Source organism: Cervus canadensis, chromosome 25 (assembly GCF_019320065.1).
Source record: "Cervus canadensis isolate Bull #8, Minnesota chromosome 25, ASM1932006v1, whole genome shotgun sequence".
NCBI lineage: Eukaryota > Metazoa > Chordata > Mammalia > Artiodactyla > Cervidae > Cervus > Cervus canadensis.
In genome coordinates this window covers 31,734,874-31,762,029 of record NC_057410.1, presented here as the reverse complement: position 1 = coordinate 31,762,029, position 27,156 = coordinate 31,734,874, and the positions used below count along the sequence as shown (strand labels likewise).

General features: G+C 47.8%; 1 protein-coding gene and 1 non-coding gene across 2 annotated transcripts in view; one reads left to right on the top strand and one right to left on the bottom strand.

The window, feature by feature from the left end:
- Positions 1 to 2,963: 2,963 nt before the first annotated feature.
- Positions 2,964 to 3,036, bottom strand: TRNAR-CCU. Its single transcript has one exon. It is a non-coding gene; the product is annotated as a tRNA-Arg (tRNA).
- An 8,422-nt stretch (positions 3,037 to 11,458) lies between these two features.
- Positions 11,459 to 27,156, top strand: part of PLXNC1 (plexin C1) — a 152,188-nt gene continuing 136,490 nt past the window's right edge. Inside the window, exon 1 of the mRNA XM_043447429.1 lies at positions 11,459 to 12,663. Coding sequence (XP_043303364.1) covers positions 11,593 to 12,663 — 1,071 coding nt within the window. The 5' untranslated portion in view covers positions 11,459 to 11,592. The remainder of the gene's footprint in view (positions 12,664 to 27,156) is intronic.

The window sequence follows — 27,156 nt, the reverse complement described above, 5'->3', positions numbered from 1 at the left end:
AATAAAGTCATTGGTAGCTCCAGAATAGCCATCCCAGTAAGACTCTTTTCCCCCCACCACCACACTATAACAAGAAAGAAAGTGAAGTCGCTCAGTCGTGTCCGACTCTTTGCAACCCCATGGACTGACTGTAGCCTACCAAGTTCCTCTGTCCATGGGATTTTCCAGGCAAGGATACTGGAGTGGGTTGCCATTTCCCAACAATCCCTAGAAATAACTCTGAGTGGCTTTGCTTGGGTCATATGACCTATCCTTAGACCAAACACTGTTGCCAGCTATTGAGCACTTGGATTGGCCAGACCTAGGTCATGTGTCATGAGTTCACATTGTGATCTGGTTGGGGGTGGGACATAGGGACAAGTTCTATTACCAGAAGAACAATGATGGTAAAGCTTTCAGGGCAGATAAATATAGTTAACATGGTTCCCCACCCATCAACATTTAAAGAGGTAGATAGAAAAGGGGGACCAGTAAAGAAGACAAAAAATTGACGTGTCAGAGTAGATTATCAGCTTTTCAGAGGCTGAGAAATGTGTCTTATTCATATCTGTTTCCTCCTTCCCTCTGATATGTAGTGCTATGCCTATAATCAACAAGTGTGGATGGAATGAATTCATAAACATTCCACATGGCAAATAGTGGGTATTTTTCAAAAAACATGACAAAAACTGACACCCAGAAAATCTTATTTGGACAATATAAAAAGCACTTTTTTTTTTGAAGTAGTTGTCCACCACTGACATAGTTATTAACATTAATAGATTCTCTGAAAAGAGCCAGTCGTTTTCATGATTTGGATTAAGGCACCATATCAGTTTGGACCCAAGTAGTTACAGTGAGAATTTGATTGGGGGACTGTCATGGAAATCAGGTAGTGTTGTTTTAAAGAATGTTCCGTTTATTGCTTGGTTCTAAGGCTGACTGTAATTTCATGCTGCATTTGCAAGCCTGCAGGCAGATACCTTAATTACTATGGACACTAGATAGAAAGAGGAGTGCTAGTCCAAATCTCTCTTAATTGGTGACATACTTCCACCTTCGGGGGAACAGATGCTAGGAAGGAATGAAAGAAAGCTTGTAAACCACAGCACCCAGCAACTCCCCTTAGGTAGTATCTATTTTTTCTTATCAAGTACCTTTTATATCCACTAGGGGGAATCCTAGTGCGTATCAAAACGTGGCTCTTTCTAAGCATAATGGAATGAAATACCCTTGAAAACTTGTCTGTTGATGGGTGTATCCTCTACCCTGTCAGGATCCAGATATCTGGCATATTATATTTTTCAAACAAATTAGAGAATATCATTCAAAATATGTTAAAGAGTGGCAATTATTTAAACTCTCACTGGATTTAGAAGGGGTCCACTAAGCAAAAGTTTTTATTATAAACAGAAGTTTCCACCACGAAAAGAAGGGTTTATATTTGTTAGAATATTTGGCTATTAAAAAACAGGAAATGCTGAATCTTAACACTTTCCATTTTAAAGAGCTTAATTTTAAATACCTGTGTGATTTCAAGTTTTAAGTTTAAATACTAATGTGATCTTAATGTTCACTGGAATTCTTAAAGTATTATTGGCACTCCACTGATAATTATTATAAGCTTGTCTAACATAATTACAGTATAAGACTCTTCTCAACACAAAGCCATTGTCAAAGTTTCAAAGATGCTGTAAATTAACAATCTGAATGCAGTACTCAGACTTGAATTCAGAGGGTGCTTCTCCATATTGTCAATAGTATATATTTTTGTGGTTGGCTATTGCTCTTCTCAGTTCTGTTCTCTGTCTTTACAGAGATAATGAATTCACAAATTGGTAAATATGCATTGTACATATGCTAGGTTGTCACTGTAACTAGGGCTGTGGGTACCCCAAAGAATGACGCCCTGTCTCTAGCATCTGCAGTGTTTAGAACGCAGTTCAGCCAATGTTTGTTGACCACTGAGTCTGGGCAAGGCTTAAGAAGCTGCACAGGGAGGAAACCATCAATCTAGCTCACTGCCCCAACTCTCAACACATGCTCAGCACATGGTAGGTCCTCAGAAAGTGTTTGTTAGAGGAATGAGCAAGTAAATGAAAAAAAGGTGTGAGGGAATAAAGGGACTTATGGTGATAAAGCGGAGAAGGCAATGGCACCGCACTCCAGTACTCTTGCCTGGAAAATCCCATGGACAGAGGAGCCTGGTAGGCTACAGTCCATGGGGTTGCGAAGAGTCAGACACGACTGAGCGACTTCACTTTCACTCTTCACTTTCATGCATTGGAGAAGGAAATGGCAACCCACTCCAGTGTTCTTGCCTGGAGAATCCCAGGGACGGCGGAGCCTGGTGGGCTGCCGTCTATGGGGTCTCGAAGAGTCGGACACGACTGAAGTGACTTAGCAGCAGTAGCATGGTGATAAACTGAATAAGACACCATCCTTGACCTCAAGTAATCCACAATTGAACAGAAGAACTATATACACAACTAATGTACAATGAATAATGCAGACTGCAAGATTCAAATGCTTTCATAGACTGGCAGATAAAGTGTTGTTCAAGTTCAGAACAGGGGATTCACAACCAAATGGAGAAATCAGTTAAACACATTCAATAGGCAACTTTAAGTACACTGCTAGAAGGGAGTCTGGCGAGGAAGAGATATTCATTCCTATATTAGAATAAGTGAATGAACATTTATGGTACACCAGACCCTGTGCCCATTCCCAGGGGCATGAAGATGAATCAGAACTTGATTTCTATTTTAATTTAAAATAATTTTTAAAGTTCATAGTCTAGTAGAGAGCTTCTAATATACTTTCAAGAAAGACTTCCAGGAGAAAGTGGCTTTTAAATTGGGTCTTGAAGGACGCATAGGAGTTTGCAAGGCAGAGAAGAGAGAAAGGATATTTTATTTTTCCTTTTAAATATGTATTTATTTCTTTGGCTGTGCTAGGTCTTAGTCGCAGCATGTGGGATCTAGTTCCTTGACCAGGGCTTGAACCTGGGTCCCCTGCATCAGGAGTGTGGAGTCTTAGCCACTGGACCATCAAGGAAGTCCCAGGGAAAGGATGTTTTAGATGAGAAGTACAGTATATGCAAGGGGATGGAGGCACAGGAAGGTCTGCCTTGTTTAAAGAATATCCCGTTGCTAAAAATGGATGACAGTACCAAGTATATCACTAGCTCTTAGCACAAAGCCCTGTAGAAGGAAGTTCCTTAGTAAATACTAGTTGTTTTTGACAATAATGATGGTTAGAGCCAGAGGATGACCTAAGTCTTAAGTGCTGGTCAAACTCAAGTAAGAGTGCTCAGTACTGGGCATATGCCCAGGAAACACTAGTTAAAATTCTCCTCTAAGGATGAGATTTAAAATGAGTATCGTGGGCTGAATGGTGTCCCAACAAACCCTAAAATTCATCTGTTGAAATCCTGACCCCCCAGTATCTCAAAATATGACTGTATTTGGATATGGGAGTCCTTAAAAATTTAAAAGTAGGGCTTCAGGGTGGACTGGCATCCTTATAAGGAAAAAGGAAACAGATAGAGAAGACTAGGTGGAGACACAAGGAAGAGATGGACATCTACAAGGAGAGAGGCCTCAGAAGAAACCAACTCTGCCACGCCTTGATCTCAGACTTTTAGGCTCCAGAACTATAGGGAAATAAATAGATTTCTGTTGTCTAAGCCACCCAGTCAGTGGCACTTTGTTATGGCAGCCCTAGCAGACTAGTAATGGGTTAGCAAAGCATTAGAGCGCTGGTACTGGTAATGGTAGTGATGATGATGGTGGTGGTGGTGATGATGCCATTTAGTATGCTTGAAAATTCCCATAAGGTTAGATGCTACTATTTCCCAGCTACAGTGAGGATGCTGAGGCTCAGAGAACCCAAGGCTACCTAGTTTTGGGGTGATGGCACTAGATTTGGAACTTAGGCCTGACTAAGGCTACCACTAGCCTTGTAAAGTCTTTGTAAAGAGAAAAAGCATCTCTTCCTTGAGGGTGAGCAGAAGGTGGGCTGGATTTCAGTTCCTCTTGCCCCACCTTGGCCAGATGCCTTGGTGCAGGGCTCCCCCTTCATGGTGATGCACTCTACAACCCAAGCACTTAATCATTATGCTGGGCTTCCCAAGGGGCTGGGGTGGCTGGAGGTAATACCACCAAGCGAGAAAGAGGGCACATAAGAGGGATTCTGAGCGCCTGGATTGCAAACCTCACCTGCTGCACAGTTAGGCATTCGAGAACCCAGGTCCATGAGCTCTGGGTCCCAGGGGGTGGGCTGCCAGTGGTCGTACAGCCACAAGGGGGCTTTGATTCAGCCCAGTTCTGCTAAGTGGCTTCAAACAGCTCTGTCTCCAGTCCTCATTAAGCAAGAAATCTAGTTTGCTGGGATCACACACCTATCCGGTCACCAGCACCCCCACCCCTCCCCACCCTCCAATCAAAGCGACTGAGAAAAGCATCTTTGAGCATTTTGACGAGGAATGTCAGCGCGCCTCTCCTCACAATTAAAGCTCCTGAATGTTCCAAATTGCAGCTTTCATGATGGGGGAAAAAAGGCCTCTGACAGCGTAAATATTTAATCACCATTAAGAATGTCCAACAAAGGAGGGGAGTCTGGTTTCAAATTGGCTGGTTCAGATGATGAAAGCGCAGAAGTCACAGCAGAGTAAAAATAAAGTTCCCTCTAAAAAACTCCTGGCTTTAGAACTCAAGATGGTTTCTATTTCTACTCCATGGAACACTGTGTGTGTCACCAGTCCTTGAGCCACGAAGGAACCTAGAATACCTGATTTATCTTTAAATATTAGTGGGGGTGGGGTGGGGTGAAGTCTGGAGACAAGAGAGGATAGCAGTCTCTTCATAAGCCTGTTTTGGGGAATCATGAATAAAAACGGAATTTCTAGACTGTATTGAAGGGACTGCTGAAGTTCAGACTTAAGGAAAAATGTCTAAAAAGGAAAAAGCAGTATGTTCAGTTTTGTGTCTTGTTTGAAAATAGACTTCAAACGTTCCGCAGTGTTTTAGATATCAGAACCACCCCTGCCCCCCACCACCTTTTGAACCCTTAGCTCCCAGTGGTTCTCAGTTTACTTTTAAGGCAAAGCTTTTAGTTTTATGATTTAGCTGGAAAAAATATATAATCTTAGTCAGGTTTCCATTTGTCTCTATCACCAGGTTGAACTAGTGTAGGAAAGCCTGTTGCAAAGGGGAGAAAGAAATGGAGATTTTCCAAAATCCAGACTGGGGGGACCCAAACATTTGGAGAGAGAGACTAGGAGTTCCTCGGTGCCTAGCAGTGTCTCATGCTCCCCATCAGTGGACAGACAGAAGATACAGGTTTAAGTAGCTTTCTCGTTCCCTTCTCTACCCATGCTTGGAGGGGGGCTGGTACATCAGTTATGGTTCTGACAGAAAAGAAGTGACACGGGCAAATGGGTCTGTTAGTGAAGGGGCCATGGCAGAGGTGTGGACGAGATGAAGGGAGACCAGCCAGGGCCAGCAGCAGAGGGAGACGTTGGTTCCTACAGACCTGAAGAGTAAGGGGAGGGCCGGTGATAACCCAGAGAAGGCTGGGACCATAGCTGCTGTGGCCTTTGAGAGGGACAAGGCCAGTGCACAGATCACTGGAAGAATAAATATCTGGACATCACCCCTGGGTCCCCTGATGGGGGGCTCAGATTGGCTGGACCTAACTGGAAACCAAAAAGCGAGGAGAATGTCCAAAAACGTCAAACTTGCGGGTGGACAGCAGGATGGAGAAGAGTGGGAATGTGTTCTGTAGAGATCAGTGGAAACTACCCAGCACAAATGGGGAAGGAAAAACAAATAGGATTAGAGAAGGGGCAGAATGGCGAGGTAAATGCTCGGCCTTCCATTGGATTTGCCCTTGGGACTCTGCATGATGCTGTCTGTACATCCAATGCCTTCCCCGCCATGGGTGACGAGTGAGGCTGCCCTCACCATGGGGACCACATGTTGAGCTTCCTGTTGTCAACAACCCAAGTTCAGAGCTGATACCAGTTGCTTCTCGTCCACCTTGGTGGACATATTTTCTAGGGAGTGGCAAGGCCTACAAATAAGAAGGTGTGCCAACTTGGTGGCAAGCAGCAGACCGCTCACTGCCCAATCCAGCAACATCATCGTCAGCTCAGAGCATCTCTCTGTCAGAATCTCAAGGAAAAGGAAGTATGACTGACTGTGACGTTATCTGCGTGTTTATCTTATCTTCTGCTATTCGCTTCAAGAATTTGAGTTATTAATATGAGGGCCTGGTTTCTGGCAGCTCTTCTCTTTAATTGGGTTTACGCCAAGCTGCCAGTTATCAAAGGATTCAGGCCCTACAATTACACTAACAGGGAGCCTCAGAGCTGTGACGGCAGAACAGAGACACAGGGCAAGACATTGTATTAAAGAGGGATCGGCATTTTGTGTCTAGCCCATGATGCCCTTTTGGCTCCATATTTCAAAACAGCAGCAAGGAAAACATGAGCAGGGACAGACCCAAGTCTTGTCTAAAATCAGACAAAAGTTGGTGACCAAGAGACTGCTCACAAGTTACCGAGGTCCCCCAGATCCAGAGGAGTAATTAATGGATGACTCTGCGCTTTGTGCCGGATGAACTCCAGTTGGTCTGGAAAAACACTGTGATGGTTGATGATTTACCGTATTTTGCTTTCAGCTGATAATGGTCTCATGCTCTTAACCACTATGGTTTTGGTGAACGTTTTGCAGAAAGGGCTCAAGAGAAACTTCATGACACTGAGTGTATTACATGAGAAGGGAGGGTACTAGGGGGGCAGGGTGATGTCCTAGACACCACAGTCCCTTAAAAACATCTGACATTTGACATCCCTTCCATAGGGCAATAACTCATCCATCCCTAAAGCTGAGTGAAGGCCCCCTTTTAGCTTAAAGGAAGTCATTGGACCTGGAGTAAAGAATTGTTACCTTGCACATTCAATCCACTCTCCCCTCTACAATTGTATCTCTGCTGGTGAATGACCATGAGGACAATGTGATGTCCAAAAAAACAATTGTAATGTGGGTAGCAAACCAAATTCTGCCTACTGAAGGAACACCACTGAGCCTCCAACACTTTAACCAAAGGCATGGGCATCATCATCAAAGTATAAGATGCTCAGCAATTGTCTGGGGCCATGCTGGGTGGGCAAGGAAGACAAGGCACCACGTTCTATTGTTGCTCAGTCACTAAGTCCTGTCCAATTCTTTATGACCCCATGAACTGCAGCACACCAGGTTTCCCTGTCCTTCACTATTTCCCAGACTCTGCTCAAATTCATGTCCACTGAGTCGGTGATGCCATCCAGCCCTCTCACCCTCTGTCGCCCCCTTCTTCTCCTACCCTCAATCTTTCCCAGCATCAGGGTCTTTTCCAATGAGTCTGTTTTTTGCATCAGGTGGTCAAAGTATTGGAGCTTCAGCATCGGTCCTTACATTGAATGTTCTTTTACCACATCTTAACTGTGCCTTTGACTGACTTTCCATGTTTATTGAACTGCATTCAACTCGTCTCTCAGCATCAATTCAAACTTATTAAATGGCTCTTCATCTTATCTGCTTTCAACCGTCTACTCATCAGCAGACTAGAAAGAAGCCTGGCTCATTTCTTTTTCCTGTCAGTCACAAAGGGGGCTAGAGGCTCTGATAAGGGCCTTGATGTGGAAGACCACATAGATTTGAGCAAAGCTGTCTTAAGTCCTAGAAGGACATGACTGGAACTGTTCAACCCACTGAGTGGTGCTTTCCAAATGCCACCGAGGGGGTTGTAGCTATGTAAATAAGGTATAGAGAGAACTCATTGGCTGCCGGAACTAATAATCTTAGTGGCTTTTCATCTCTGCCGGGCCAGTCATTCCCGAAGACCACTGTCAGAATTTCCTAAGTCAGAAGGCAAACCGAAGCACCCATGATAGCCATCTTGTGACTGTGACCAATTGCCTGCCGACCAGTTCTTAATGTCCTGAACCTCGGCAGGAAGCCACGGGATCTATAAAGTCCTGTCCAGCAGAAATGAGTCTGATTGTGATGGTCTGGTTAACCCAGATTGCCTTTGGTGCCTGGGGGAGTTGATATTTTCTCATTATGAAGACTTTCCCATCTAGTCAACGCTACAAATAAAAACTGCTCGGAATCGGTCTGAACTGCCTGTTTCCGTGGTAGCAGGTCTCTGTCTGGAGGATAAATCTGCACCATCTTCCTTTTTTTGGGTTTCAGCCAGTTGTGTTACAAGGAGTTCTGAATGTGCAATACGTGACACCCGATGGGCTGGGCTCCAGCACTGGGAGAGGGAAACCTTGTCACCGGTAGGATTCGCATCCTTGGCCAAGCGGTGTCTGAGAGAAAGTGATCAAAAACATTCAGAATCCACATGCCTAAATATTTATTTTGGTTGTTCATGTTTCCCACCGTTTTCAAACGTGAACTTATGTCCTGAAGGTGGAGCTTTAGCACACAGGAAAATTGGAATGGGACAAACATGTTTGTACCAAACAGGATAGAATCAGCAAAGAACACATTCATATGCTTCCTAGTCCTCTACGTTTTTCAGGCCAAAAAATAGGCACAGATTCTGATTTCTTTCACCATAGGAGCCTGCATACAATTAAATGGGAGAGAAAAGAAGCCCGCTCTCAAGAGCGGGGCTTATGATCCCAGTAGAATGGCAAGAGACTGTAGCCATCAAAGCCACTTATGCTTCTTGCTGGTAGTGTTTTTTAAGATGTTGTTTCCTTTTCAACACGAGGCAGCAATGAATTGAGTAGTGATCAAAATGCCGCACCACAGAGTATGTTTAATCCAAATAGCTCCCAAGATGGTCTGCTCCTGATTGTACCAACTCTACGGGACTTCGAGAAATTACTTGGTTACCAGTGAAGTAAAACTATCTCCAGAATGGAATTGAACTGTTGCTTCTCCTAACAGCATTGCCACAGCCGGCTCATGAAGGCAGTGAAGATCATTGTGTTTCTTCACCATTCATGGGGAACGCTGTCAAAATATGGGCACACACATCCCCTCCCATGCTGTGAAGGGTTCCATGAGCTACTGCAGATGCTTCCAAGACACCACTTTTTCCACTGCTGGCAGTGCAAAAATTCTGAAAACATTTCAGGTGGGGAGACAGTGAAGGGAGCGACGCCTGATTATTTTGGAGCAGACCTCGTCTGATTAGCCTCGCCTAAAGATCTCCTGATTCACCTCGATCTGGTATAGCTCGAGGTCTTTTCCTTGCTCCTCTTCTCTCCTCACCGGCACCCCAACTGCCGTCACCGCAGCAGAAAGAGTGACCTGACAGCTTGTGGGAAAGCACGTGCTGCCTCCTGGCAGGCAAAGATAATGTTATCCAATTTCAAACAAGGGAAGGACAAATGGAAAGATGACCACTTGTGAATTCAAAGTATGAGAGCTACTGCCGGGATGATGTGAGCCTTTAACTGCACGTCCAGATTGGAAACCCCAGTTCCTCTTATGCTTCTTGCTTCCCCTCATCCTCCTTTGCTTCAGACTTCCAGATCAATCTCCTCCTGCCCCGTCCCTCAGCACCGGGGAGAAGAACTTGGGGGACTATGGTAGAAGTTTAAAACCTGCAACAGCTGCTCCTTCAGAAGGGCTCAGCATCTAGACGAAGCCCAGGCACCCCACCCCACCCCCAAACCGATTTCATGTAGGACTGGGAAACTGGGAGGGGAAGGAAGAAAGGGGTTGTGACCAGTTACCCTCCCTGGGGCCTCTGGTCTGGAAATAGCCTGGAAAGGGTCACAGATCCTCTCTCATGGGGTGCACAGGGTTCTCGGGGTCCCCCTGCTGCACCCCCCAGATCACCTGCCAGATGGTAGGTAAGGTGCAGCTGGTGTTACCAGCTGCCTCAGGGCGGGGAGGTATCTGTGCAGAATCTGAGGCTCCCTTCTGAGAAATCATGAACCTACACACAGGTGTGCAATGATTCAGATAGTCACTGGGCTCCAGAAGTTCTTGGTTGTTTGGGGGGGTGGCCCAGCTGGTATTTGCCGCCTTGGTGGGTTGGTGAGACCTCAAGAGAGTCCAAAGGAAAGAAGTGTGAAAGGAGGAGACAGAGGGAGCGCCTCTAGGGAAATAAGGGTACTTGACTCTGAAGGCTGGCCTGGGGAGGTAGGTGGGAACGTTTAACTTGGGGAACTTTTCTGTCCCACCTGCTGAGAACGCTGTCCAGGTAGTTCTGTAAAGACCACAGGTGGGACTTGGCTAGAGGGGGCGGTGTAAGCGGCCCTGGAGCCAGAAGGGAATTCGAATCTCACTTCTGCTGTCTGCCAGCAGTAGGACCCCCCTCCCCTCCCCCGCAAGTGCCGCAAAGTCTCTACCCCTCCTAACGAGATGGGGCTGATAACAGTCACTAATAGGGTTGTCATGGGTATTAAATGAGTTTTAATCCACGTAGCGAATTTCAAGCGGGACCCGGCACGCAGTACGTCCTCAATAAATATTAGCCATGATCATTCAGGTTAGATGATGAGTAGAACTTTCTAAGTGCTAGGTTTGAAAGCTGGGACTCCGTTGCCAAGGGAAATGAGAGAACCTCTTCAAGTATGGGAGCTCCGGCCCCAGGGATTGTCCAGAACCAGAATCTCGGCGCCTGCCTTTCCTCCACCTCACTCCTCTGACCCGGGGAAACCCATCGCCTGTCACAGGGGCGCCTTGGTTCCTTGCGCCTGGGGCTTGTCAGTATTTCCCTCTCTCGCGCTCCTCCCCAGGGCCTCCCTCCCGCAGCTCCACACCTGTCAGCCGCCCTCGCAGCCTCCCAGTGGCCCGAGCCCCGGGCCTCAGCTGCAACCCTTTGGCGGCCTGGGTCCTAGTTCCCCGAGCCTTGCGCATCTCTCCGCGCCGCTCTCGTAAACAAAACCCGAGCGTTGGAGCAGCCCCGCGGGCGGACAGGCGCCGGAGCCAGCCTGGTGCGCTGTTAGCGCGCCCCGGGAGCCCCGGGCGAGCTAAGGGGCTATGGTGGCGGCGGCGGCGGCAGGCGGCTCAGCTTTGTTATGAATAGATGAAAGAGGCCACCTACACAGTAACCCAAATTACGAGACCTCCCTCCTCCCTATCTCTCCGAATCAAGAGGGGAGGGGAGATGGGCGTGGAAGGAGGGCGGGCGGCCAGGAGGCGGAGGGCGGAGGAGGAAGAGGATGAGGAAGGGGGCCAGTTGCATCCCACTTTCACAATGGGAAAGTGAAACGCACAAGCGCACCCAACCTCTCCAGCCCTCCCCGCCTGCCTCGCTCCCCTCCGCCCGTCCCCTCCCTTCCCCTCCGCGCCTCCCCTCGAGCGCCAGCATTGCACAGAGGAACTCTCCGGAGAAGGAGGGCCCGGAGGAAGAGGCGCCGGAGCGCGCAGGGCTTGCCGCCGCCGCCGCCGCCGCCGCTGCACAGGCTGCCGGAACGAGCCCGCCGCGCGCCGCCCTCCCCGCTCTCCTTCCCCGGCGAGCCGCGGGGATGGGGCGGCCGCGGGAGCCCGAGCGCGCGCAGGAGCCGCCGCCGCCCGCGTCTCACTCGCCGCGCGCCTGAGCCGCTGTCGCCGCCGCGCGCCCTGCCCGGGGGCGGCCCCCCCTCGCCACAGCCCCATGGAGGTCTCCCGGAGGAAGGCACCGCCGCGCCCCCCGCGCCCCGCCGGGCTGCTGCCCCTGCTTGCCTATCTGCTGGCGCTCGCGGCGCCCGGCCGGGGCGCGGACGAGCCCGTGTGGCGGTCGGAGCAAGCTATCGGAGCCATCGCGGTGAGCCGGGAGGACGGCGTGTTCGTGGCGAGCGGCAGCTGCCTAGACCAGCTGGACTACAGCCTGGAGCACAGGCTCTCGCGCCTATACCGGGACCAAGCGGGCAACTGCTCGGAGCCCGTCCCGCTGACGCCCCCCGCGCGGCCCCGGCCGGGCAGCAGCTTCAGCAAGCTGCTGCTGCCCTACCGCGAGGGGGCGGCCGGCCTCGAGGGGCTGCTGCTCACCGGCTGGACCTTCGACCGGGGCGCCTGCGAGGTGCGACCCCTGGGCAATCTGAGCCGCAGCTCCCTCCGCAACGGCACCGAAGTGGTGTCCTGTCACCCGCAGGGCTCGACGGCCGGCGTGGTGTACTACGCGAACGACACCCAGAGCTGGTACCTGGCGGTGGCCGCCACCTATGTGCTGCCCGAGTCCGAGACGGCGAGCCGCTGCAACCCCGCGGCGTCCGACCGCGAAACGGCCATCGCGCTCAAGGACACGGGGAAGCGCAGCCTGGCCACGAAGGAGACGGGACGCCTCAAGCTGCGCGACGGCGGGGGTAGCCTGCACTTTGTGGACGCCTTTCTCTGGAACGGCAGCGTCTACTTCCCCTATTACCCCTACAACTACTCGAGAGGCGCCGCTACCGGCTGGCCCAGCATGGCGCGCATCGCCAAGAGCTCCGAGATGCTCCTGTTCCAGGGCCAGGCGGCCCTCCACTGCGGCCACGGCCACCCAGACGGCCGCCGCCTGCTGCTCTCCTCCAGCCTGGTGGAGGCCCTGGACGTCTGGGCGGGCGTGTTCAGCGCAGCCACCGGAGAGGACCAGGAGAAGCGCTCGCCCACCACCACCGCACTCTGCCTCTTCAGGATGAGTGAGATCCAGGCGCGCACCAAGATCTGCCGCTGGGACTTCGAGATCGATAACAACGAGAACAACTGCGTAAGTCCTGCCCCTTCCTGGGGAGGGCAGCGCTCCCCTGGCGGAGCTGCGGGCGAGGCAGAGCCGCAGGCAGAGAGGGTTGACGTTTTCCAGGTCTCGGATTTACGCGGCCCTGTGGCCGCCCGACGGCCGTCCTGGTACCTCGGGCTACTCTACTGCACGGCCAGAGGTCCCCGAGGGAGTGTGAAAAAAAAAAGGGGGGGAGGTGGAGAGGGTAGGAGTTAAGCTCAAAACTCCGGTAACTGCATCCCATTGCCATCCCTGCCTATCCAAACAGGGGCACTTGTTTGGGTCTGAGCCTCCTCAAGCAGCTCCCCTGCCCTCCCCTAATCGCTTCCCCCGGTGTGTGGTCCGGGTTGGCCTGTGCCTTTGACCCTTGTCTTCACCAGGCTTACCAAACGCAGTGCCCTGGGCTGAGAAGCCGTGGAACCTAAAGGACTTGCCACACCCCAGTCTTTGTGCCCACCCCCCGTCACCCGTGTGATGTGGTCTGGAGAGTTGGTCTGCTCAACAGCGGTCAGCGCTAGGCTGGAACAGGGGCTCAGGCTTGGGGGAACAGAACCCTCAGCGCGACCCGGTGCAAGGGGGCGGGGCTGCGGCTCTGCTGAGGGTGTGCGCTGTGGTCTAGGCTCGGGGGAGAGGCTGGGCCGGCGGAGGTGGCTTTGTGGGTAAAAAGCCTCACCCTGGAGGGGAGGGCGAGAGAAAGTGTTGGGGGTGCCAGAGGCAGTTTCTGGGCTCCAGATTGCCTGACTGGATGGCGGGGCTCAGGGGCACCACCCACCCAGGCAAATGGCAGAGTTTTCCACCACCGCCCCCCCCCCCCGCAACCTCCCCCAGGGTTCCCAAGGCAGCCACAGCTTGACTCTTGAAACTGCCGTTTCTTTGACTGGGAAAGAAAGCTGCGGTTCAAGAGGGTCCAGTTGATGGGGATTATGGAGCCATTGTGCACTTCTCCCAGGCTCTTTTCCTTCCAAGGCTGCTGGCACATCAACTCCACATATGGCTCCTGAGAGGGGAGCCTGCTGAGCGCCTCCTTTATAACTGGACAGAAATCAAAGAGCAGAAATTAACGGCTACAGGTGTTGCCATTGTTTTGGTATAAAATGCGTCAGAGAGCAAGGCGAGAAGTCTTCACTTGGACAAACGTGTTGTGTTGATACATTTGTTGTGTAAGCATAGAGCGGACGTTGGAGCTAAGGTCTATTGAGAAGTGTGTAGAAAAACCCTCCCACCCTCACCCAGGCAGAACCCATCTTACCAAATATTAGCCCTATTACCCAGAAAGAATTAAAAAACACGTCTTTTGTAAGGCCCCTTAGAATGGTCATTTGCTTTCTCCTCCTTGCCGGCTACTTCTGTCCTGGGGCACACAGGTAATGTCTTCATTTAGTTACTGCTATAATTATTTTAAAAGGTAAATAATGCATAATACTCCCTAAATGACTTCATCTGGCTATACAATTATAAGTTAATATTTAATATCTGTCTTTATGAGATCCTTATGAGTTCAAGTTTGGCAAAAAATATTCACCTTTGACTTCTCTGTTGAAAGACTTGAAAGTACCCCGACACAGCACTTACTGTCCAGCTTTAGGCATACTTGGTCTCCTGGGTTAATGACAAGACAGCTCGGGGGCCCGCAGCAGGTGATAACAGTGGAAGTCCAAGCTCCGCCATCTGACAGCTGTGTAGATGTGTGGGAGCCAAAACATTTCTCTTGACTGCCTCACTCTACCCATTGAGTCCTGGAGGACTTAGTTCCCTTCCAAACCCAGCAGGCACCCTGAACACACTCAGAATCCACGTTTTTGGCTCAATCAGGTGTTCCTACTTGCGCTGGGATGAGGGGAAGGAAAAGTCAGAGAGCTGCTTATCCATCTTTGTGGGGCACTCCTGGGAGGTGGCTGCCCCTTAGAAATCAAGCAAGGGGTAAACACAGGCTGCCAAAAATCTGGAATTGGAAAAATAAATAGTTAAACTAGGTCCCTCCACAGCATGTCTTGCTGCTGTTATATATCCAGAGCTCCCAGTGTGCTCAGAGCTGCAGTTTCTGAAAGATGGGGTCTCTACCTCCTGAGCTTGTCATCCAAGTTAAATAATGTACTCCAGTTCAAACAATAGCTTGTCAGGTGGGAACTTGGAGTTTTGCCTTTTTAAAAAAAAATAGGTAAATTTCTTGCTGCTCATATGTATTAAAAAGCCTTAATGGAATTGAATTTCAAGAGAGACTTTGAATGGGGAGGGGGGGAAGGCAGTAGTTTTGATGAAAAAGCTGACAATTTTATAACCTATTAAATAGGCAGATAAGATACTTTAATAGATATTTGTTTGATGCCTGCTAGTGCAGGCAATGCTCTGTGCTGGGCGCCACTGATTCTACCATTGAAAGGACAATAGCAGGTGGCAACCCCATTTAATGGGGTTATGAGATCAGTGTGCCCCTAGTTGTCGCTCAGAACAATGATGTCATTTGGGTTGCATTTGTTCTGCATTTTATTTTCAGGTTTTCAATGTGTTTTGGAAAAGGCATGCTGAATTACAAGGCACCTAAGACGGGAGACGAAACTTGAAAAAACACTCTAGAGGGAGCCTCAGTTGATTCTAACAGTGGTTCCCCCAGAGCAGACACAGCATTGTAGCAGTAATCCATAGGCAGCGAGGCACAAGCGTAGACTGGCTTGCCTTTCCCTGCTCCCCCTGGATGACTCTCTTATTTTCCATCTTCAGTCAACCGTGGGTAGGAAAGTGACGGGAATGACTGGGTTGTGTTTTCTCATGTCTAGGTTCTCTCCTGATCTCTTGTGAGCTGATTCTCTTGCCTTCAGCTTCTCTTGCTAAGGATTCATTCACGAGATGCTTGTGCAATGAGTGTGTCCTCAGCCGTTCACACACTGGGCCATGATTTTTTTCGGTCTTGCCTCCAATTTTGAATCCCCTTTCACAACTATGGCAGATTAGCTCCAGCCTGCAAACGTGCCCAGGCAGCCCAATTCTGTAGACCCTCTCTAATAATCCTAATCAGTGTTTATATGCAGTTCCTCATATATTACTTCTTTTGAGCCCCTCACCAAGTCTAAGGTTGCTCCTCTGAGGAACTTTCCCATTTACCTGATGAGGAAGCTTGAGATCACTAAAGCAACTTGCTCAAGATAACACACAAAGCAAGCATCAGAACCTCTGCTTAAACCCAGGTCTTGGAATATCTACTTCTGTATTCATTCCACCACTCTAGTGCTTCTCAAACTTTGCCTTCAAAGTCCCCTAATTAGAGGCAGCAACCAGCTTCCCCTAGGATACACCCCTTGAAGTGTGTTTTAAAACTTGATGTGATTATTTTTTTCATTCTATTCCGTAACATATCCGTGTGCTTGGATTAACATAAAAATGAATGTTTTAAACTATGTAAGTTAACTTCCTCTCATCTCTGAACTCCTGCCACCCTAGGCATACCAATACACTGATAGAAAAGTGTGTGTACCTGAGTTTTGAAGTCTGATTGGTCCAGATTACTTGGCTACTGTGGTTGGGTCCTGGGGTTGCTTGTGGTTTAAACATGGTGGCCTCTGTAGACACTGAGGGTAGTGTGTTTTCTTATTGTGTTGGCCAATGAGATGACTCTTCTATTTCATTCTACTGCTTGTAGGGAGACACACCCCCTTCCTGCACACTCACATAATTCCAAAGCCTGACATAAGTTATCTGTCATGCAGACAACCACAAAACACTCGCATGCTCTCCAACAGACAGTAACCCAAGATGCTTCTAGCTACTGCGTGCAGAAGTGATGCCCCAGGGCCACTCGGCAGTGCAGCCTTATAGACCTCAAAATCCACAGTCTTCCTGTGATGTTTATTTCCCCTTTAGTTTCTGTTATGATCTTGTCTGGCCACTTTGCAGTCTATAGACTAGATGGTGAGTTTTACCCCCATACACACATCTGCTATGCAGGGAGGGATTTAAAAAGGCCAACACCTACTTAGAGGGAAAAAGCAGTCATAGCTACTACTGTTAGATGATTACTGTGGCCAGGCTTTGTGCTAAGCACTTCACATTTGGTTGCTTGTAATGCCCCATATGCAGCAAGGACCGTGGTGGTTATGATTTTATGATGAGGCATTGAGACCTGGAGAGCTTTGGTTAATTTCCATAACTGGTAAATGACAGAGGATTGAGGACCTGATCTTGTAACACACAGCTGTGAACAGTTTAGCATCACAGACATTGGATTGTGGTGTCAATCTTGTCCTCCATGAGGAGGCTACTCATGAGGAGGCTAGGCTCTTGCTGCTACTCAGAGATCAGCTATAAGCTGGACTTCATTCAGTCACTCAGTCGTGTCTGACTCTTTGCGACCCCATGGACTATGGCACGCCAGGCTTTCCCTGTCCATCACCAACTCCTAGAGCTAGCTCAAACTCATGTCCATCGAGTCAGTGATGCCATCCAAGCATTTCATCCTCTATCGTCCCCTTCTCCTCCTGCCCTCAATCTTTCCCAGCATCAGGGTCTTTTCCAAGGAGTCAGTTCTTCACATCAAGTGGCCAAAGTGTTGAAGCTTCAGCCTCAGCATCAGTCTTGCCAATGAATACTCAGCACTGATTTCCTTTAGGATTGAGTGGTTTTCCTTTAGGGTTGACTTAAGCTGGACTTAAGACAGTAGAACAGAGAATTCTTGAGTGCAGACTGGGTTTCTGGATCTGCATATTTGAGCACCTGAAATTTAGGCTTTGGCATGGCTGCAGTTCTTCAGTGGTCAGTCTCTAGGTAGCACTGACACCCTTTGTGTTCAGACTTACAACAACCTCAGAGAGACGTTCAGGACCTGAATGGACTGCTCTCAGTTTTTGGTTTTTGGACATAAGAACTAGCTCATAAACTCAATCCCAAGATCTCAGCGTGTTAAATCTGGGTGACAGGAACTCTTATCTTTATTAGCAGCCACAATTAAAATACAAGCCCCAGGAGGTCAGGAACCTTGTAACATTTTGCTCTTTGTTGAAGCCAGAGTATGTAGCATAGTAACTTAAGAAATATTTGTTAAATTAATAAATGAAAGGGGTTGGGGGCTCATGTTGGGCATGTTTTCTGCCCTTAGCAGCCACACTTTCTTGAGTCTGGCCACCTCATGCTCCCTTATGTATGCTGTGCTCCGTTGCTCAGTCGTGTCTGACTCTGCAGCTCCGTGGACTACCAGGTTCCTCTGTCCATGGCATTTTCAGGCAAGAATACTGGAGTGAGCTGCCGTTTCCTCCTCCAGGGGGGCTTCCCAACCCAGGGATTGAACCCTCATCTGTTGCATCTCCGGCACTGGCAGGTGGATTCTTTACCACTGAGCCACCTGGGAAGCCGTCATGCTCCCTTAACTATTGTCTTTTTCTTGATGTCTAATGTGTTGGGGCCTCTTTCTTCTCTCGTCTGAGCCTTTCTGACATCCTCCACTCCTCGGGCTTTCCCCAGAAATTCCCATTCTTTGGACTTGCCAGGCTTACAGTCTTGCCAACCTGAGCATTAACTTTGACCATAAAAACCCAGCATAGTTGGCACTTCTATGGTATAGTTTAATAATGTGCATGCTCATGCCTTCCAGAGACGAGAAGAGAGGGCTCTGTGCTGTTGGGCAGTGATCCTCAAAGTGTAGTCTCTGGACCAGCAACAGCATCACCAGGGAACTTACTTGAAATGCAAATTCTTGGACCCCCACATCAGATTTACTAAATTAGAAAATCAGAGTAGAGTGTGGGATGGGCAGTCTGTATTTTAACAATCCCTCCAGGTGATTCTACTATACATTCAGGTTTTAGAACCGCAGCCGCAAGGTATCACAGTTTCCCTTGCAGCTCAAACACCTGGGCCAAGAACTTGTCCTATTGTTTTCATTGCAGTTTTACTTCAGGTCATAGAAAGTAACCAACTCATCCCACTCCCCTTATATTCCTTAGTGAAAGTCGCTCAGTCGTGTCTGACTCTTTGTGACCCCATGGACTATACAGTCCACGGAATTCTCCAGGCCAGAATACTGGAGTGGGTAGCCTTTCCCTTCTCCAGGGGATCTTCCCAACCCAGGGATTGAACCCAGGTCCCCCACATTGCAGGCGAATTCTTTACCACCTGAGCCATAAGGGAAGCTCAAAGGATTCTATTCCTTATCCTCTTCTAATTGCTCAACAGAAATACCTAAAAATCTTCCAAAGTCTTAACTATTTTTGAGATTGGAGTCTGAGTCTCAAGAACCTGTAAGTCATGGTTTAGTTAGCTCCTTCAGCCTTTCATGCAACAGTCTGTTTGCATTTCATTCCAGGATGTGGGCAGGGCAGGGGGGAGATTTCTAGAGTCTTCTAAGCTGTGTACACCACAGCCAGTTCCACACGCCAGAATTCGAAGGGTCTACTCTTTACAGCATCAATCTTGATACCCATTTCTATTCTAATTAGGCACACTTGGTTGCGTGAAACCAAGATCTACATAAGGAGATGGGGAATTTAGTGGATAGGAACATGTGGGATTACATGGAAACCTAGGAAAAGGAGAGGTGGTTGCCTGCACAGACTCTGGATCCAGGTAGGCAGGGACCATAGCTGCTGTTTCCCAGCTGTCTGACCTTGGGCAAATTATTTAACCTTTCTCTGCTTGTTTGTTTACCTAGAAGTATTGATCCTTTTTGCTTCATCGGATTTTTGTCTGGATTAATGACTTAATATGTATAGGATATGAACACTATCTGACCTAGAGTAAACACTATGTATGTATCTACTTCATCACTGTCGTGATTTTCAGTAGTAATAGGCTGGGGCTCTCTGATGTGGGCAGGCGGTGGGCTTCCCAGGTGGTACTAATGATGGAGAACCCACCTGCCAATGCAGGTGACATAAGAGACCCAGGTTCAACCCCTGGGTCAGGAAGATCCTCTGGAGAAGGGCATGGCAACCCCCTCCAGTATTTTTGCCTGGAGAATCCCAGGGACAGAGAAGCCTGGCGGGCTACAGCCCATGGGGTTGTACAGAGTCAGACACAACTGAGCAACTTAGCGTGCAGCACTGATGTGGAGTGGGAAGAAGATTCTGCAGAGCAGCGGAAAGGTGCTCAGCAGCAGAAAGTGGGAAGGATCCTTATTTGAAGGTTTCATTGTCAACCTGACTTAGGGTGGCGTCTTCCCTCAGTCCTGCTATCAAATGACCACCTCGGCTTCCTCGAATATCTGTCCCTCTCCCTGTCCACCTGAATGTGCCTCAGCCTGACCTGATCCCCACTCTGCCTCTCAATAGCATTTAACCTTCTGCATCAGCTGCCAACTGGCCACAGCTTTCTATATTATTTAGTTCAAATGACCAGGAAATAGAATGGGGTCCAACCCATCCTTTGACTCCACATTATGAGCCCAAGTTCAGGGTAGGGCTTTGTTGCCCTCGGGACAAGTACTGAGTCCTGGTTCAGTCAGAAGAAGGAAGACCATCATGTGATGGCCCCCAGTAGGTGGTGTAGGCAGGTGGCCTTGGAATGGAAAGATGGGAGAACCACACCATGGTTACCACATTGACTACAGTGGCATGGAACCATCTCTGCCTCCCTGCAGGCTTCTCCATGACCCACCTCTGCCTTCCCTGAGGTAGGCACCTACGTGGTGGCACCTAGCTGATGATCACTGAAGGCTGCTCTGAGAACCCCCACAGTCTGCTGGGGGACAGCTTGTGGGCATCATGGATCTCACCTGTTTGTGGTAGCAGGGGCATGGTGAAAAAAGTCACTGAGCTAAGTGTTCATTGCTCAGTCGTGTCTGACTCTTTGTGACCCCATGGACTGTAGCCCACCAGGGATTCTCCAGGCAAGAATACTGGAGTGGATTGCATTTCCTTCTCCAGGGGATCTTCCTGACCCAGGGACCAAACCCAGGACTCCTGCATTGCAGGCAGATTCTTTACCATCTGAGCCACTAGGGAGGCCTCCTAGGGGCATGGTAGTGGTTAAGATTTTTTATCAGTTATGCTCATAGTTTTTGTTAGCATTTTCATCAAGATGGAAAATTAATACTAATTTATATACTGTCAGAAAACCAAAGAGAATTGTGATTTGTTTTACAGTTTCTATAGTTGATGGGTTTGACTATCTGATCAATAGTTACACTTAGTATCTCCTCAGAGGAGTCACAAAGGGGATTTGACCCCAGTAATCCCCACTGCACTACTCTGGCCAGTGCGCTTCTGCAGAAGTCAGCAAACTTTCTGTAACGATTGTCAGTATCGTAGGCTTTGCAGGCCCCTGTGCAGTCTCTTGCAATTGCTCGACTGCCACTGAAGTGTGACAGCAACCACAGACAATGCAAAAATGAACACTCGTGGCGATGTTCCAATAAAACTTTATGGACACGGAAATTTGAATTTCATGTATAATTTTCACTTGTCATAAACTATTATTCTTTAGATTGTTTCAGCCATTAAAAAAATGTAAAAACTATTCTTGGCTTGGGAGGGGGGTGCATTGCAAAAAGCAGGCAGATTGCTAGATCTGGTCCACAGCTGGTAGTTTACCCACCCCTGCTGTAACAGAAAGGGTGAGAGTAGGACAAACCTTCACATTGCCCTGAGACAGCATACGAAATTTAGCAAAAAGGTGATGTGGAAACGCCACGAAGGAGCGTCAAACTCAGCGTGGGAGGACCTGGGAGGCTTTAGAGAGGTGACACTGGAGCTGTGTCTTGAAGCCGAGCAGAAGAGGCAGAAAGGGAGTTCCAGAGAGAAGGCACAGCTTGTGCACAAGCGGGAAGTTGAATAAGCTTGTGAACCGCAGGTAGCTCACCCTGGCTGGGGAGTGTCCAGAAATAAGCACGCTGGGCCAGATGGCGAAGGGTTTAATGAGACTGGCCAAGATGGCTGGATTTTATCCTGATGGTCAATTGTTTTCAGATTTTACAAACCCAGGCTTCTAAATCTTTAACCAGAAGCTCAGTGTGAGAAAAAAGACTCACAAATAATCTTTGACCTGCTGTTCTGGGTGAGGCCATTGCCAAGTGCTCAGACTCAGGGTGAAGCAGGGGCAGGGAGACTCCCAGAATCCTGCAACTCAGCCTCCCTCCATCCCTTGCTGGTCCCTGCAGCATCTCAGAGGAACTTCTGGGACTCTGCTGAGCAGGATGGGAAAGCTGTGGCTGTTGGAGGACTACAGCAGGGCTCTAAGTAGACGTGATCTGATGGTGTTCTAATGCGATCATTCAGAAGAATGAATGAGGTGCGATGAGAGGCAAAACTGCTGATTAGAAGGACAATCACTAGTTCAATCAAATACTTCTTGAGTCCCTACTCTGTGTCAAGCACTGTGTGAAATATTTCTGTCAGTGATGAATAGAGTAGACAATAAATAGGCAGAAAACAAAGAGCTTCTTTTTGCAGTAAAATGATAGCTAGCCCTTCTAAAGAATTCACTTTGCACCAGGTATTGTTCTAAGTAAGCCCTTTACCAATATTAACTCATTTAACCCTCACCCCAGCCTTGTGAGATGGGTAATGTGATTTCCATTTTATAGGTGAGGAAACTGAGGCCCAGGCTGAGACTGGGGCTTCGTGAAGGAAAAAGCTGAGGATGTAATAGAGCCATGTTACTTGAGCTGTTGGGGAAAGTTCTTTTTAAGGAAGTTAAGTCGACCCCAGGAAGATGAGAAAGGATAGTTGTAGGCGTCTCCCACAGGGAGTGGGGAGCAGTGCAAGGCTTCAAAAGGGGAAATGACTTGGTCATTTTGAAGAACAAAAGGCTAGTGTGGTTGGTTTAGGGAGGTGGAGGGGGGAGAGTGTCAGGGAAGAAAGCAGTAACCGACCCCGTAGGCCTGGCAGGCTGTGGGAAGGAGGTTATTATTATTTTTTTTTTTCCTCAAAGCTTAGAAGAGCCTTTGAAGGGAAGTGAAATGATTGGATTTGAATTCCTAAATAATGCCTGCCCTGTGGGTCGTGGATGAGAGATTGGCCCCCAAAGAGGCAAGAGGCTCCTTAAGCAGTCCAGGCGAGCAATGATGTCACCTTGGTCTAGAGTGGTGGCCACAGTGAACATGCAGGGAGACAGATGGATCATGTGGGCTGCAGTAATCCAGGTGAGCCTGGTGGAGACCTGAACAGAGCTGGCAGTGTGGGTGTAGACAAGGGATTAAATGAAATAGCTTTTTAAGATGTTGAATTGAGAAGTACTGGTGACCAGTTAGTTTAATTGTCATAGATTTTAGATATCTTTGAGACCTCCTTGCCAGAGAGGGCAACTAAACATTCAATTGGCCATGAAGTGAGGCCCACTCTGTCAGCCTCTAATGGAGAGCCTGCCACGTGCCAGGCTGTGTGTTGGGCTCAACATGGTGGTGGTGCCAATGGGGAGTAGCCAGGGATGTCTCATCGGTGCTTCCTAGGCATCGAGAACGCCACCTACTGCAAAGTGGGCCCTCAATAAATATTTGAACTGAAAAGAAGGTGCTCTCCATCTGGTGGAGAAGATGTGATTACAGCTTATAGAGGTAAGAGCTTCCTAGAGAAGCCCAGGACCCTGGAGCTGTGTTTATAGGAAGAATTAAAGCCAGGTAGCCAAGAGGGAAGGGCATTTTTCTGTGACTCTCTCACCAGTGAGGCCCGATTCCTCGTCTTTTCCTCCGGCCTGGTTTTGGAAGAGTCCACTTGAGAAGCATGTTCTCTAACCCATCAACTGTTCCTAATGACTCCGCACTGACATCCTCCTGAGCCCCTTTTCCATCAGTGATCAATTTCAGAAATTGGATTCCAAGTGCTGGTCCTTGCTTCTCGGAGGCATCCACAGGCCTGGGACACCCAGAGCAGCTGGTAGCTGTAGGTGTCACCCAGCCTCAGTCTCCTGGGCTTAGCAACATCTCTGTGCCCCTCCATACAGGGGTCCTCACCCCGTGAAGCCCTTGTGCTGTGGACCTCTGGGGAAGCCTGTAGATCCTTCCTCATGGTTTTAAACACATGAAAAAAGAGAGAGTTGCAAAATGAACCAATTATATTGATCTACAGATATATCCAGATGTTTTTGTCCAATTTGAGATAGAGTAATATATCTTAACACATTAAATAGCGAGACCTAACAGCAGTAACTACCATCATTTCCAAGCAGAGATAAGCACAAATGATATTTTGAGATATCTGAAACAACTATAAAATGATTTGAAAATATCTGATTTCTTTTGATGACAAAGTCACAGGTTCAGTTAATATGACTGTGGCCTGCATTAATAATGAAAGGAAATACTAAATTTCAGTCAGAGTTCATGATACAAGATTTTTTTTTTTCTCATCAAGTTTTGTGAATTCCCTGAATTCTTTGCAGGAACTGGATGTCAGTGGAGCCCATACTCTAGACACTCGTTCTATTACTATGTGTGTCAGAAAACCAATGGCAAAATGTTGCATTTTGTTTTAGAACTCATTTGATTGGCTTATTTTGACAGTAGGGGGTTTAATCCCATCTGTATTTTACAGGTCAAGCACTTGGCCAAGAGCCAAAAGCTTCACAAATGGACTGGATGGAGCAGGTGGGTGGGTGGAGTAGCCTCAGAAAGGTTAAATGACTGCTTAGAGACAGCTCATAAGCAATAGAGCTTGAACTTAAACCCAGGTATTTTTTTTTTTTTTACCCTGAATCTCCTGTTCTTTCTACTTATCCATGGTGTTACTATGTTATTTCTAAAGTTAGCCCAATGTTCATGAATTATGCCATTCTAATCATGGGGAAAGAACAGTGCTATTATTCTTTGCTTTGGTGAGAGAATACCAAAATACCTAAATGTATTTTGTTTAGTTCTTAGAGCCTCATTTTAAGTACACCAAGTCTGTAGACTGTCTGTAGACAGAGATGGCAAAAGACCCAGAAACTCTCTTCCAAGCATCAATGAACTATGGATATGAATGTATTGGATGGGCCAAAAAGTTCATTCAGGTTTTTCGTGTTACAGGAAAACTTGATGAACTTTTTGACCAACCCAATACATGGAAGCAGGTGATGTGGGGTAGTTTGGTATTGTTTCCCCAGGCAGAACCAAGGCCCAGTGCTTGCAAGGAACAAGTTTTGCCTCTGTAGAAGAACTTTGTAATGATTAGACCTACTTAGCAGTGTACCAGGGTCGCCTGGCTAGATATTGACTGAAAGCATTCAAACATTGATCCATGTATTTATTCATTCAATAAATGTTTATTGACAACTTGCTACCTGCTAGATGCTGAGGTATATGCTGCATTCAGAGTGTAGAGTAAGATAAGCTATTGTAAAGCTTAGTCTACTGGGAAACAGACATTAAATTAAAAAATTTAAGCAATGTAATTATTTTCAAGAAAACAAATGGAATGTTAAAATTCAAAATAACAACTAGCATAGGGATAGGAAGATCTATAGTCATGTGACCATAAGGAGGTGACATTGAACTTGAAATCTGAAAGCTGTTTTTCAAAAAAAATCAGCCTGCAAGAAGTGAAGAGAGGGGAACTAGAAGAAATAGCACATGCAAAGGCCCTGAGGCAGAAATATGGGGACATGTTAAAGGAAGGACACAGGGGGAACTGAAGCTGAGTAAAGGAAAAGAATGATATGACAAGGGTTGAGTTTTAAGAAGTAAGCGGGGACCAGATCGGGTGGGACCTGGGGAGGCATTGGGTTTAATTCTAAATGTGATGGTAAGCCACTGAAGAATTTTAGGCAAAGAAGTAACATAACCTATTTTGTATTTTAAAGTATCACTCTGACTACTGGATAGAGAATAAATTATAGGTTGAAAGAGAGAGACCAGAAGGCTCTTGCAGTAGATCAGGAGGGAGATGATGGGTAGGGACCACGGAGATGGAGAAGATAGACTTAAGACTGGGAGATTCAGCTGAGATTTTTCATGTATCGGGTGTGGAGAGTGATGGAGGGGAGCTGAGGGTGGATGGTGGTACCGCTCACCATGATGGAAAGGAGGAGGAGAGTTGGAAGGAAGAAGCATCCGAATAACCACTTTGCAGCGACTCTGAAACCTTATGACAGATTCCATTGGTACTCAAAGAAGATGATGCCACTTATTTAGAGGGTATTTAGCAATTTGGGAGAGGGAGCTTTTGCAATAGTCAAAATGAGGAATGAGGGCAGTACTGCTATAACATGGGCAGGTGTCAGGGATGCTAAAAATCCCGCATCATGGAGGCCAGCCCCCACAGTGAAGAAATATCCTATTTAGAATGCCAGTAGCTTCCTCATGGAAAACGTTGTTGGATTGTATCTCTTCCAACTCTCAGAATCTAGGAAAATGCATTTGTTTGCACTGTCAGCCATTCAGAAACTTTTGTGAATTGTTTGAGTCAGGTTGTCTTTTCATAGATAATTGACTGAAAGTAGTCACATGGAAAGGATAGAGATTTAGATGGGGGATGGTACACAAAACAGGAATAAGTGAAGTGGAGTCGCTCAGTCGTGTCCGACTCTTTGCGACCCCATGGACTGCAGCCTCCCAGGCTCCTCCATCATGGGATTTTCCAGGCAGGAATACTGGAGTGGGTTGCCATTTAAAGAAGGATAAACCTGGGATAGTGAGACTTTGACTATAGGTAGGGCTAGAGCCTGATGGCTCAGATGGTAAAGAACCTGCCTGCAATGCAGGAAACCTGGGTTAAATCCCTAGGTCAGGAAGATCCTTGGGAGAAGGGAATGGCAACCCAAACCTGTATTCTTGCCTGGAGAGGAGCCTGGTGGGCTACAGTCCATGGGGTCGCAAAGAGCCGAATACAACTGAGCGACTAACACTACTAGGGCTGCAGGGCTGGAGGACTCTGGGCCCTTAGAGGGAGGGAAGCAGGTGGATATGAAATATCCAAGTGTGTCCCTAAACTTCCCCTCTTTATTCCTCCTGCACACTTTGAACTTTTCCTTTGGATCCTTTGAGTCCAAAAGTAAAATTCTTCCTTCAGATGACCAGTTCAGTCACTCAGTCGTGTCCAACTCTTTGTGACCCCATGGACTGCAGCATGCCAGGATTCCCTGTCTATCACCAACTCCCGGAGCTTGCTCAAACTCAAAACCATCGAGTCGGTGATGCTATCCAATCATCTCATCCTCTGTCATCCCCTTCTCCTGCCGTCGATCTTTCCTAGCATCAGGGTCTTTTCCAATGAGTCAGTTCTTCACATTAGGTGGCCAAAGTATTGGAGTTTCTGCATCAGTCCTTCCAATGAATATTCAGGACTGATTTCCTTTAGGATTGACTGGTTGGATCTCCTTTCAGTCCAAGGGACTCTCAAGAGTCCTCTCCAACACCAAAGTTCAAAAGCATCAATTCTTTGGTACTCAGCTTCCTTTATGGTCCAACTCTTACATCCATACATGACTACTGGAAAAACCATAGCTTTGACTGGATGAACCTTTGTTGGCAAAGTAATGTCTATGCTTTTTAATATGCTGTCTAGGTTTGTCATAGCTTTTCTTCCAAGGATCAAAAGTCTTTTAATTTCATGGCTGTAGTCACCATCCACAGTGATTTTGGAGCCCAAG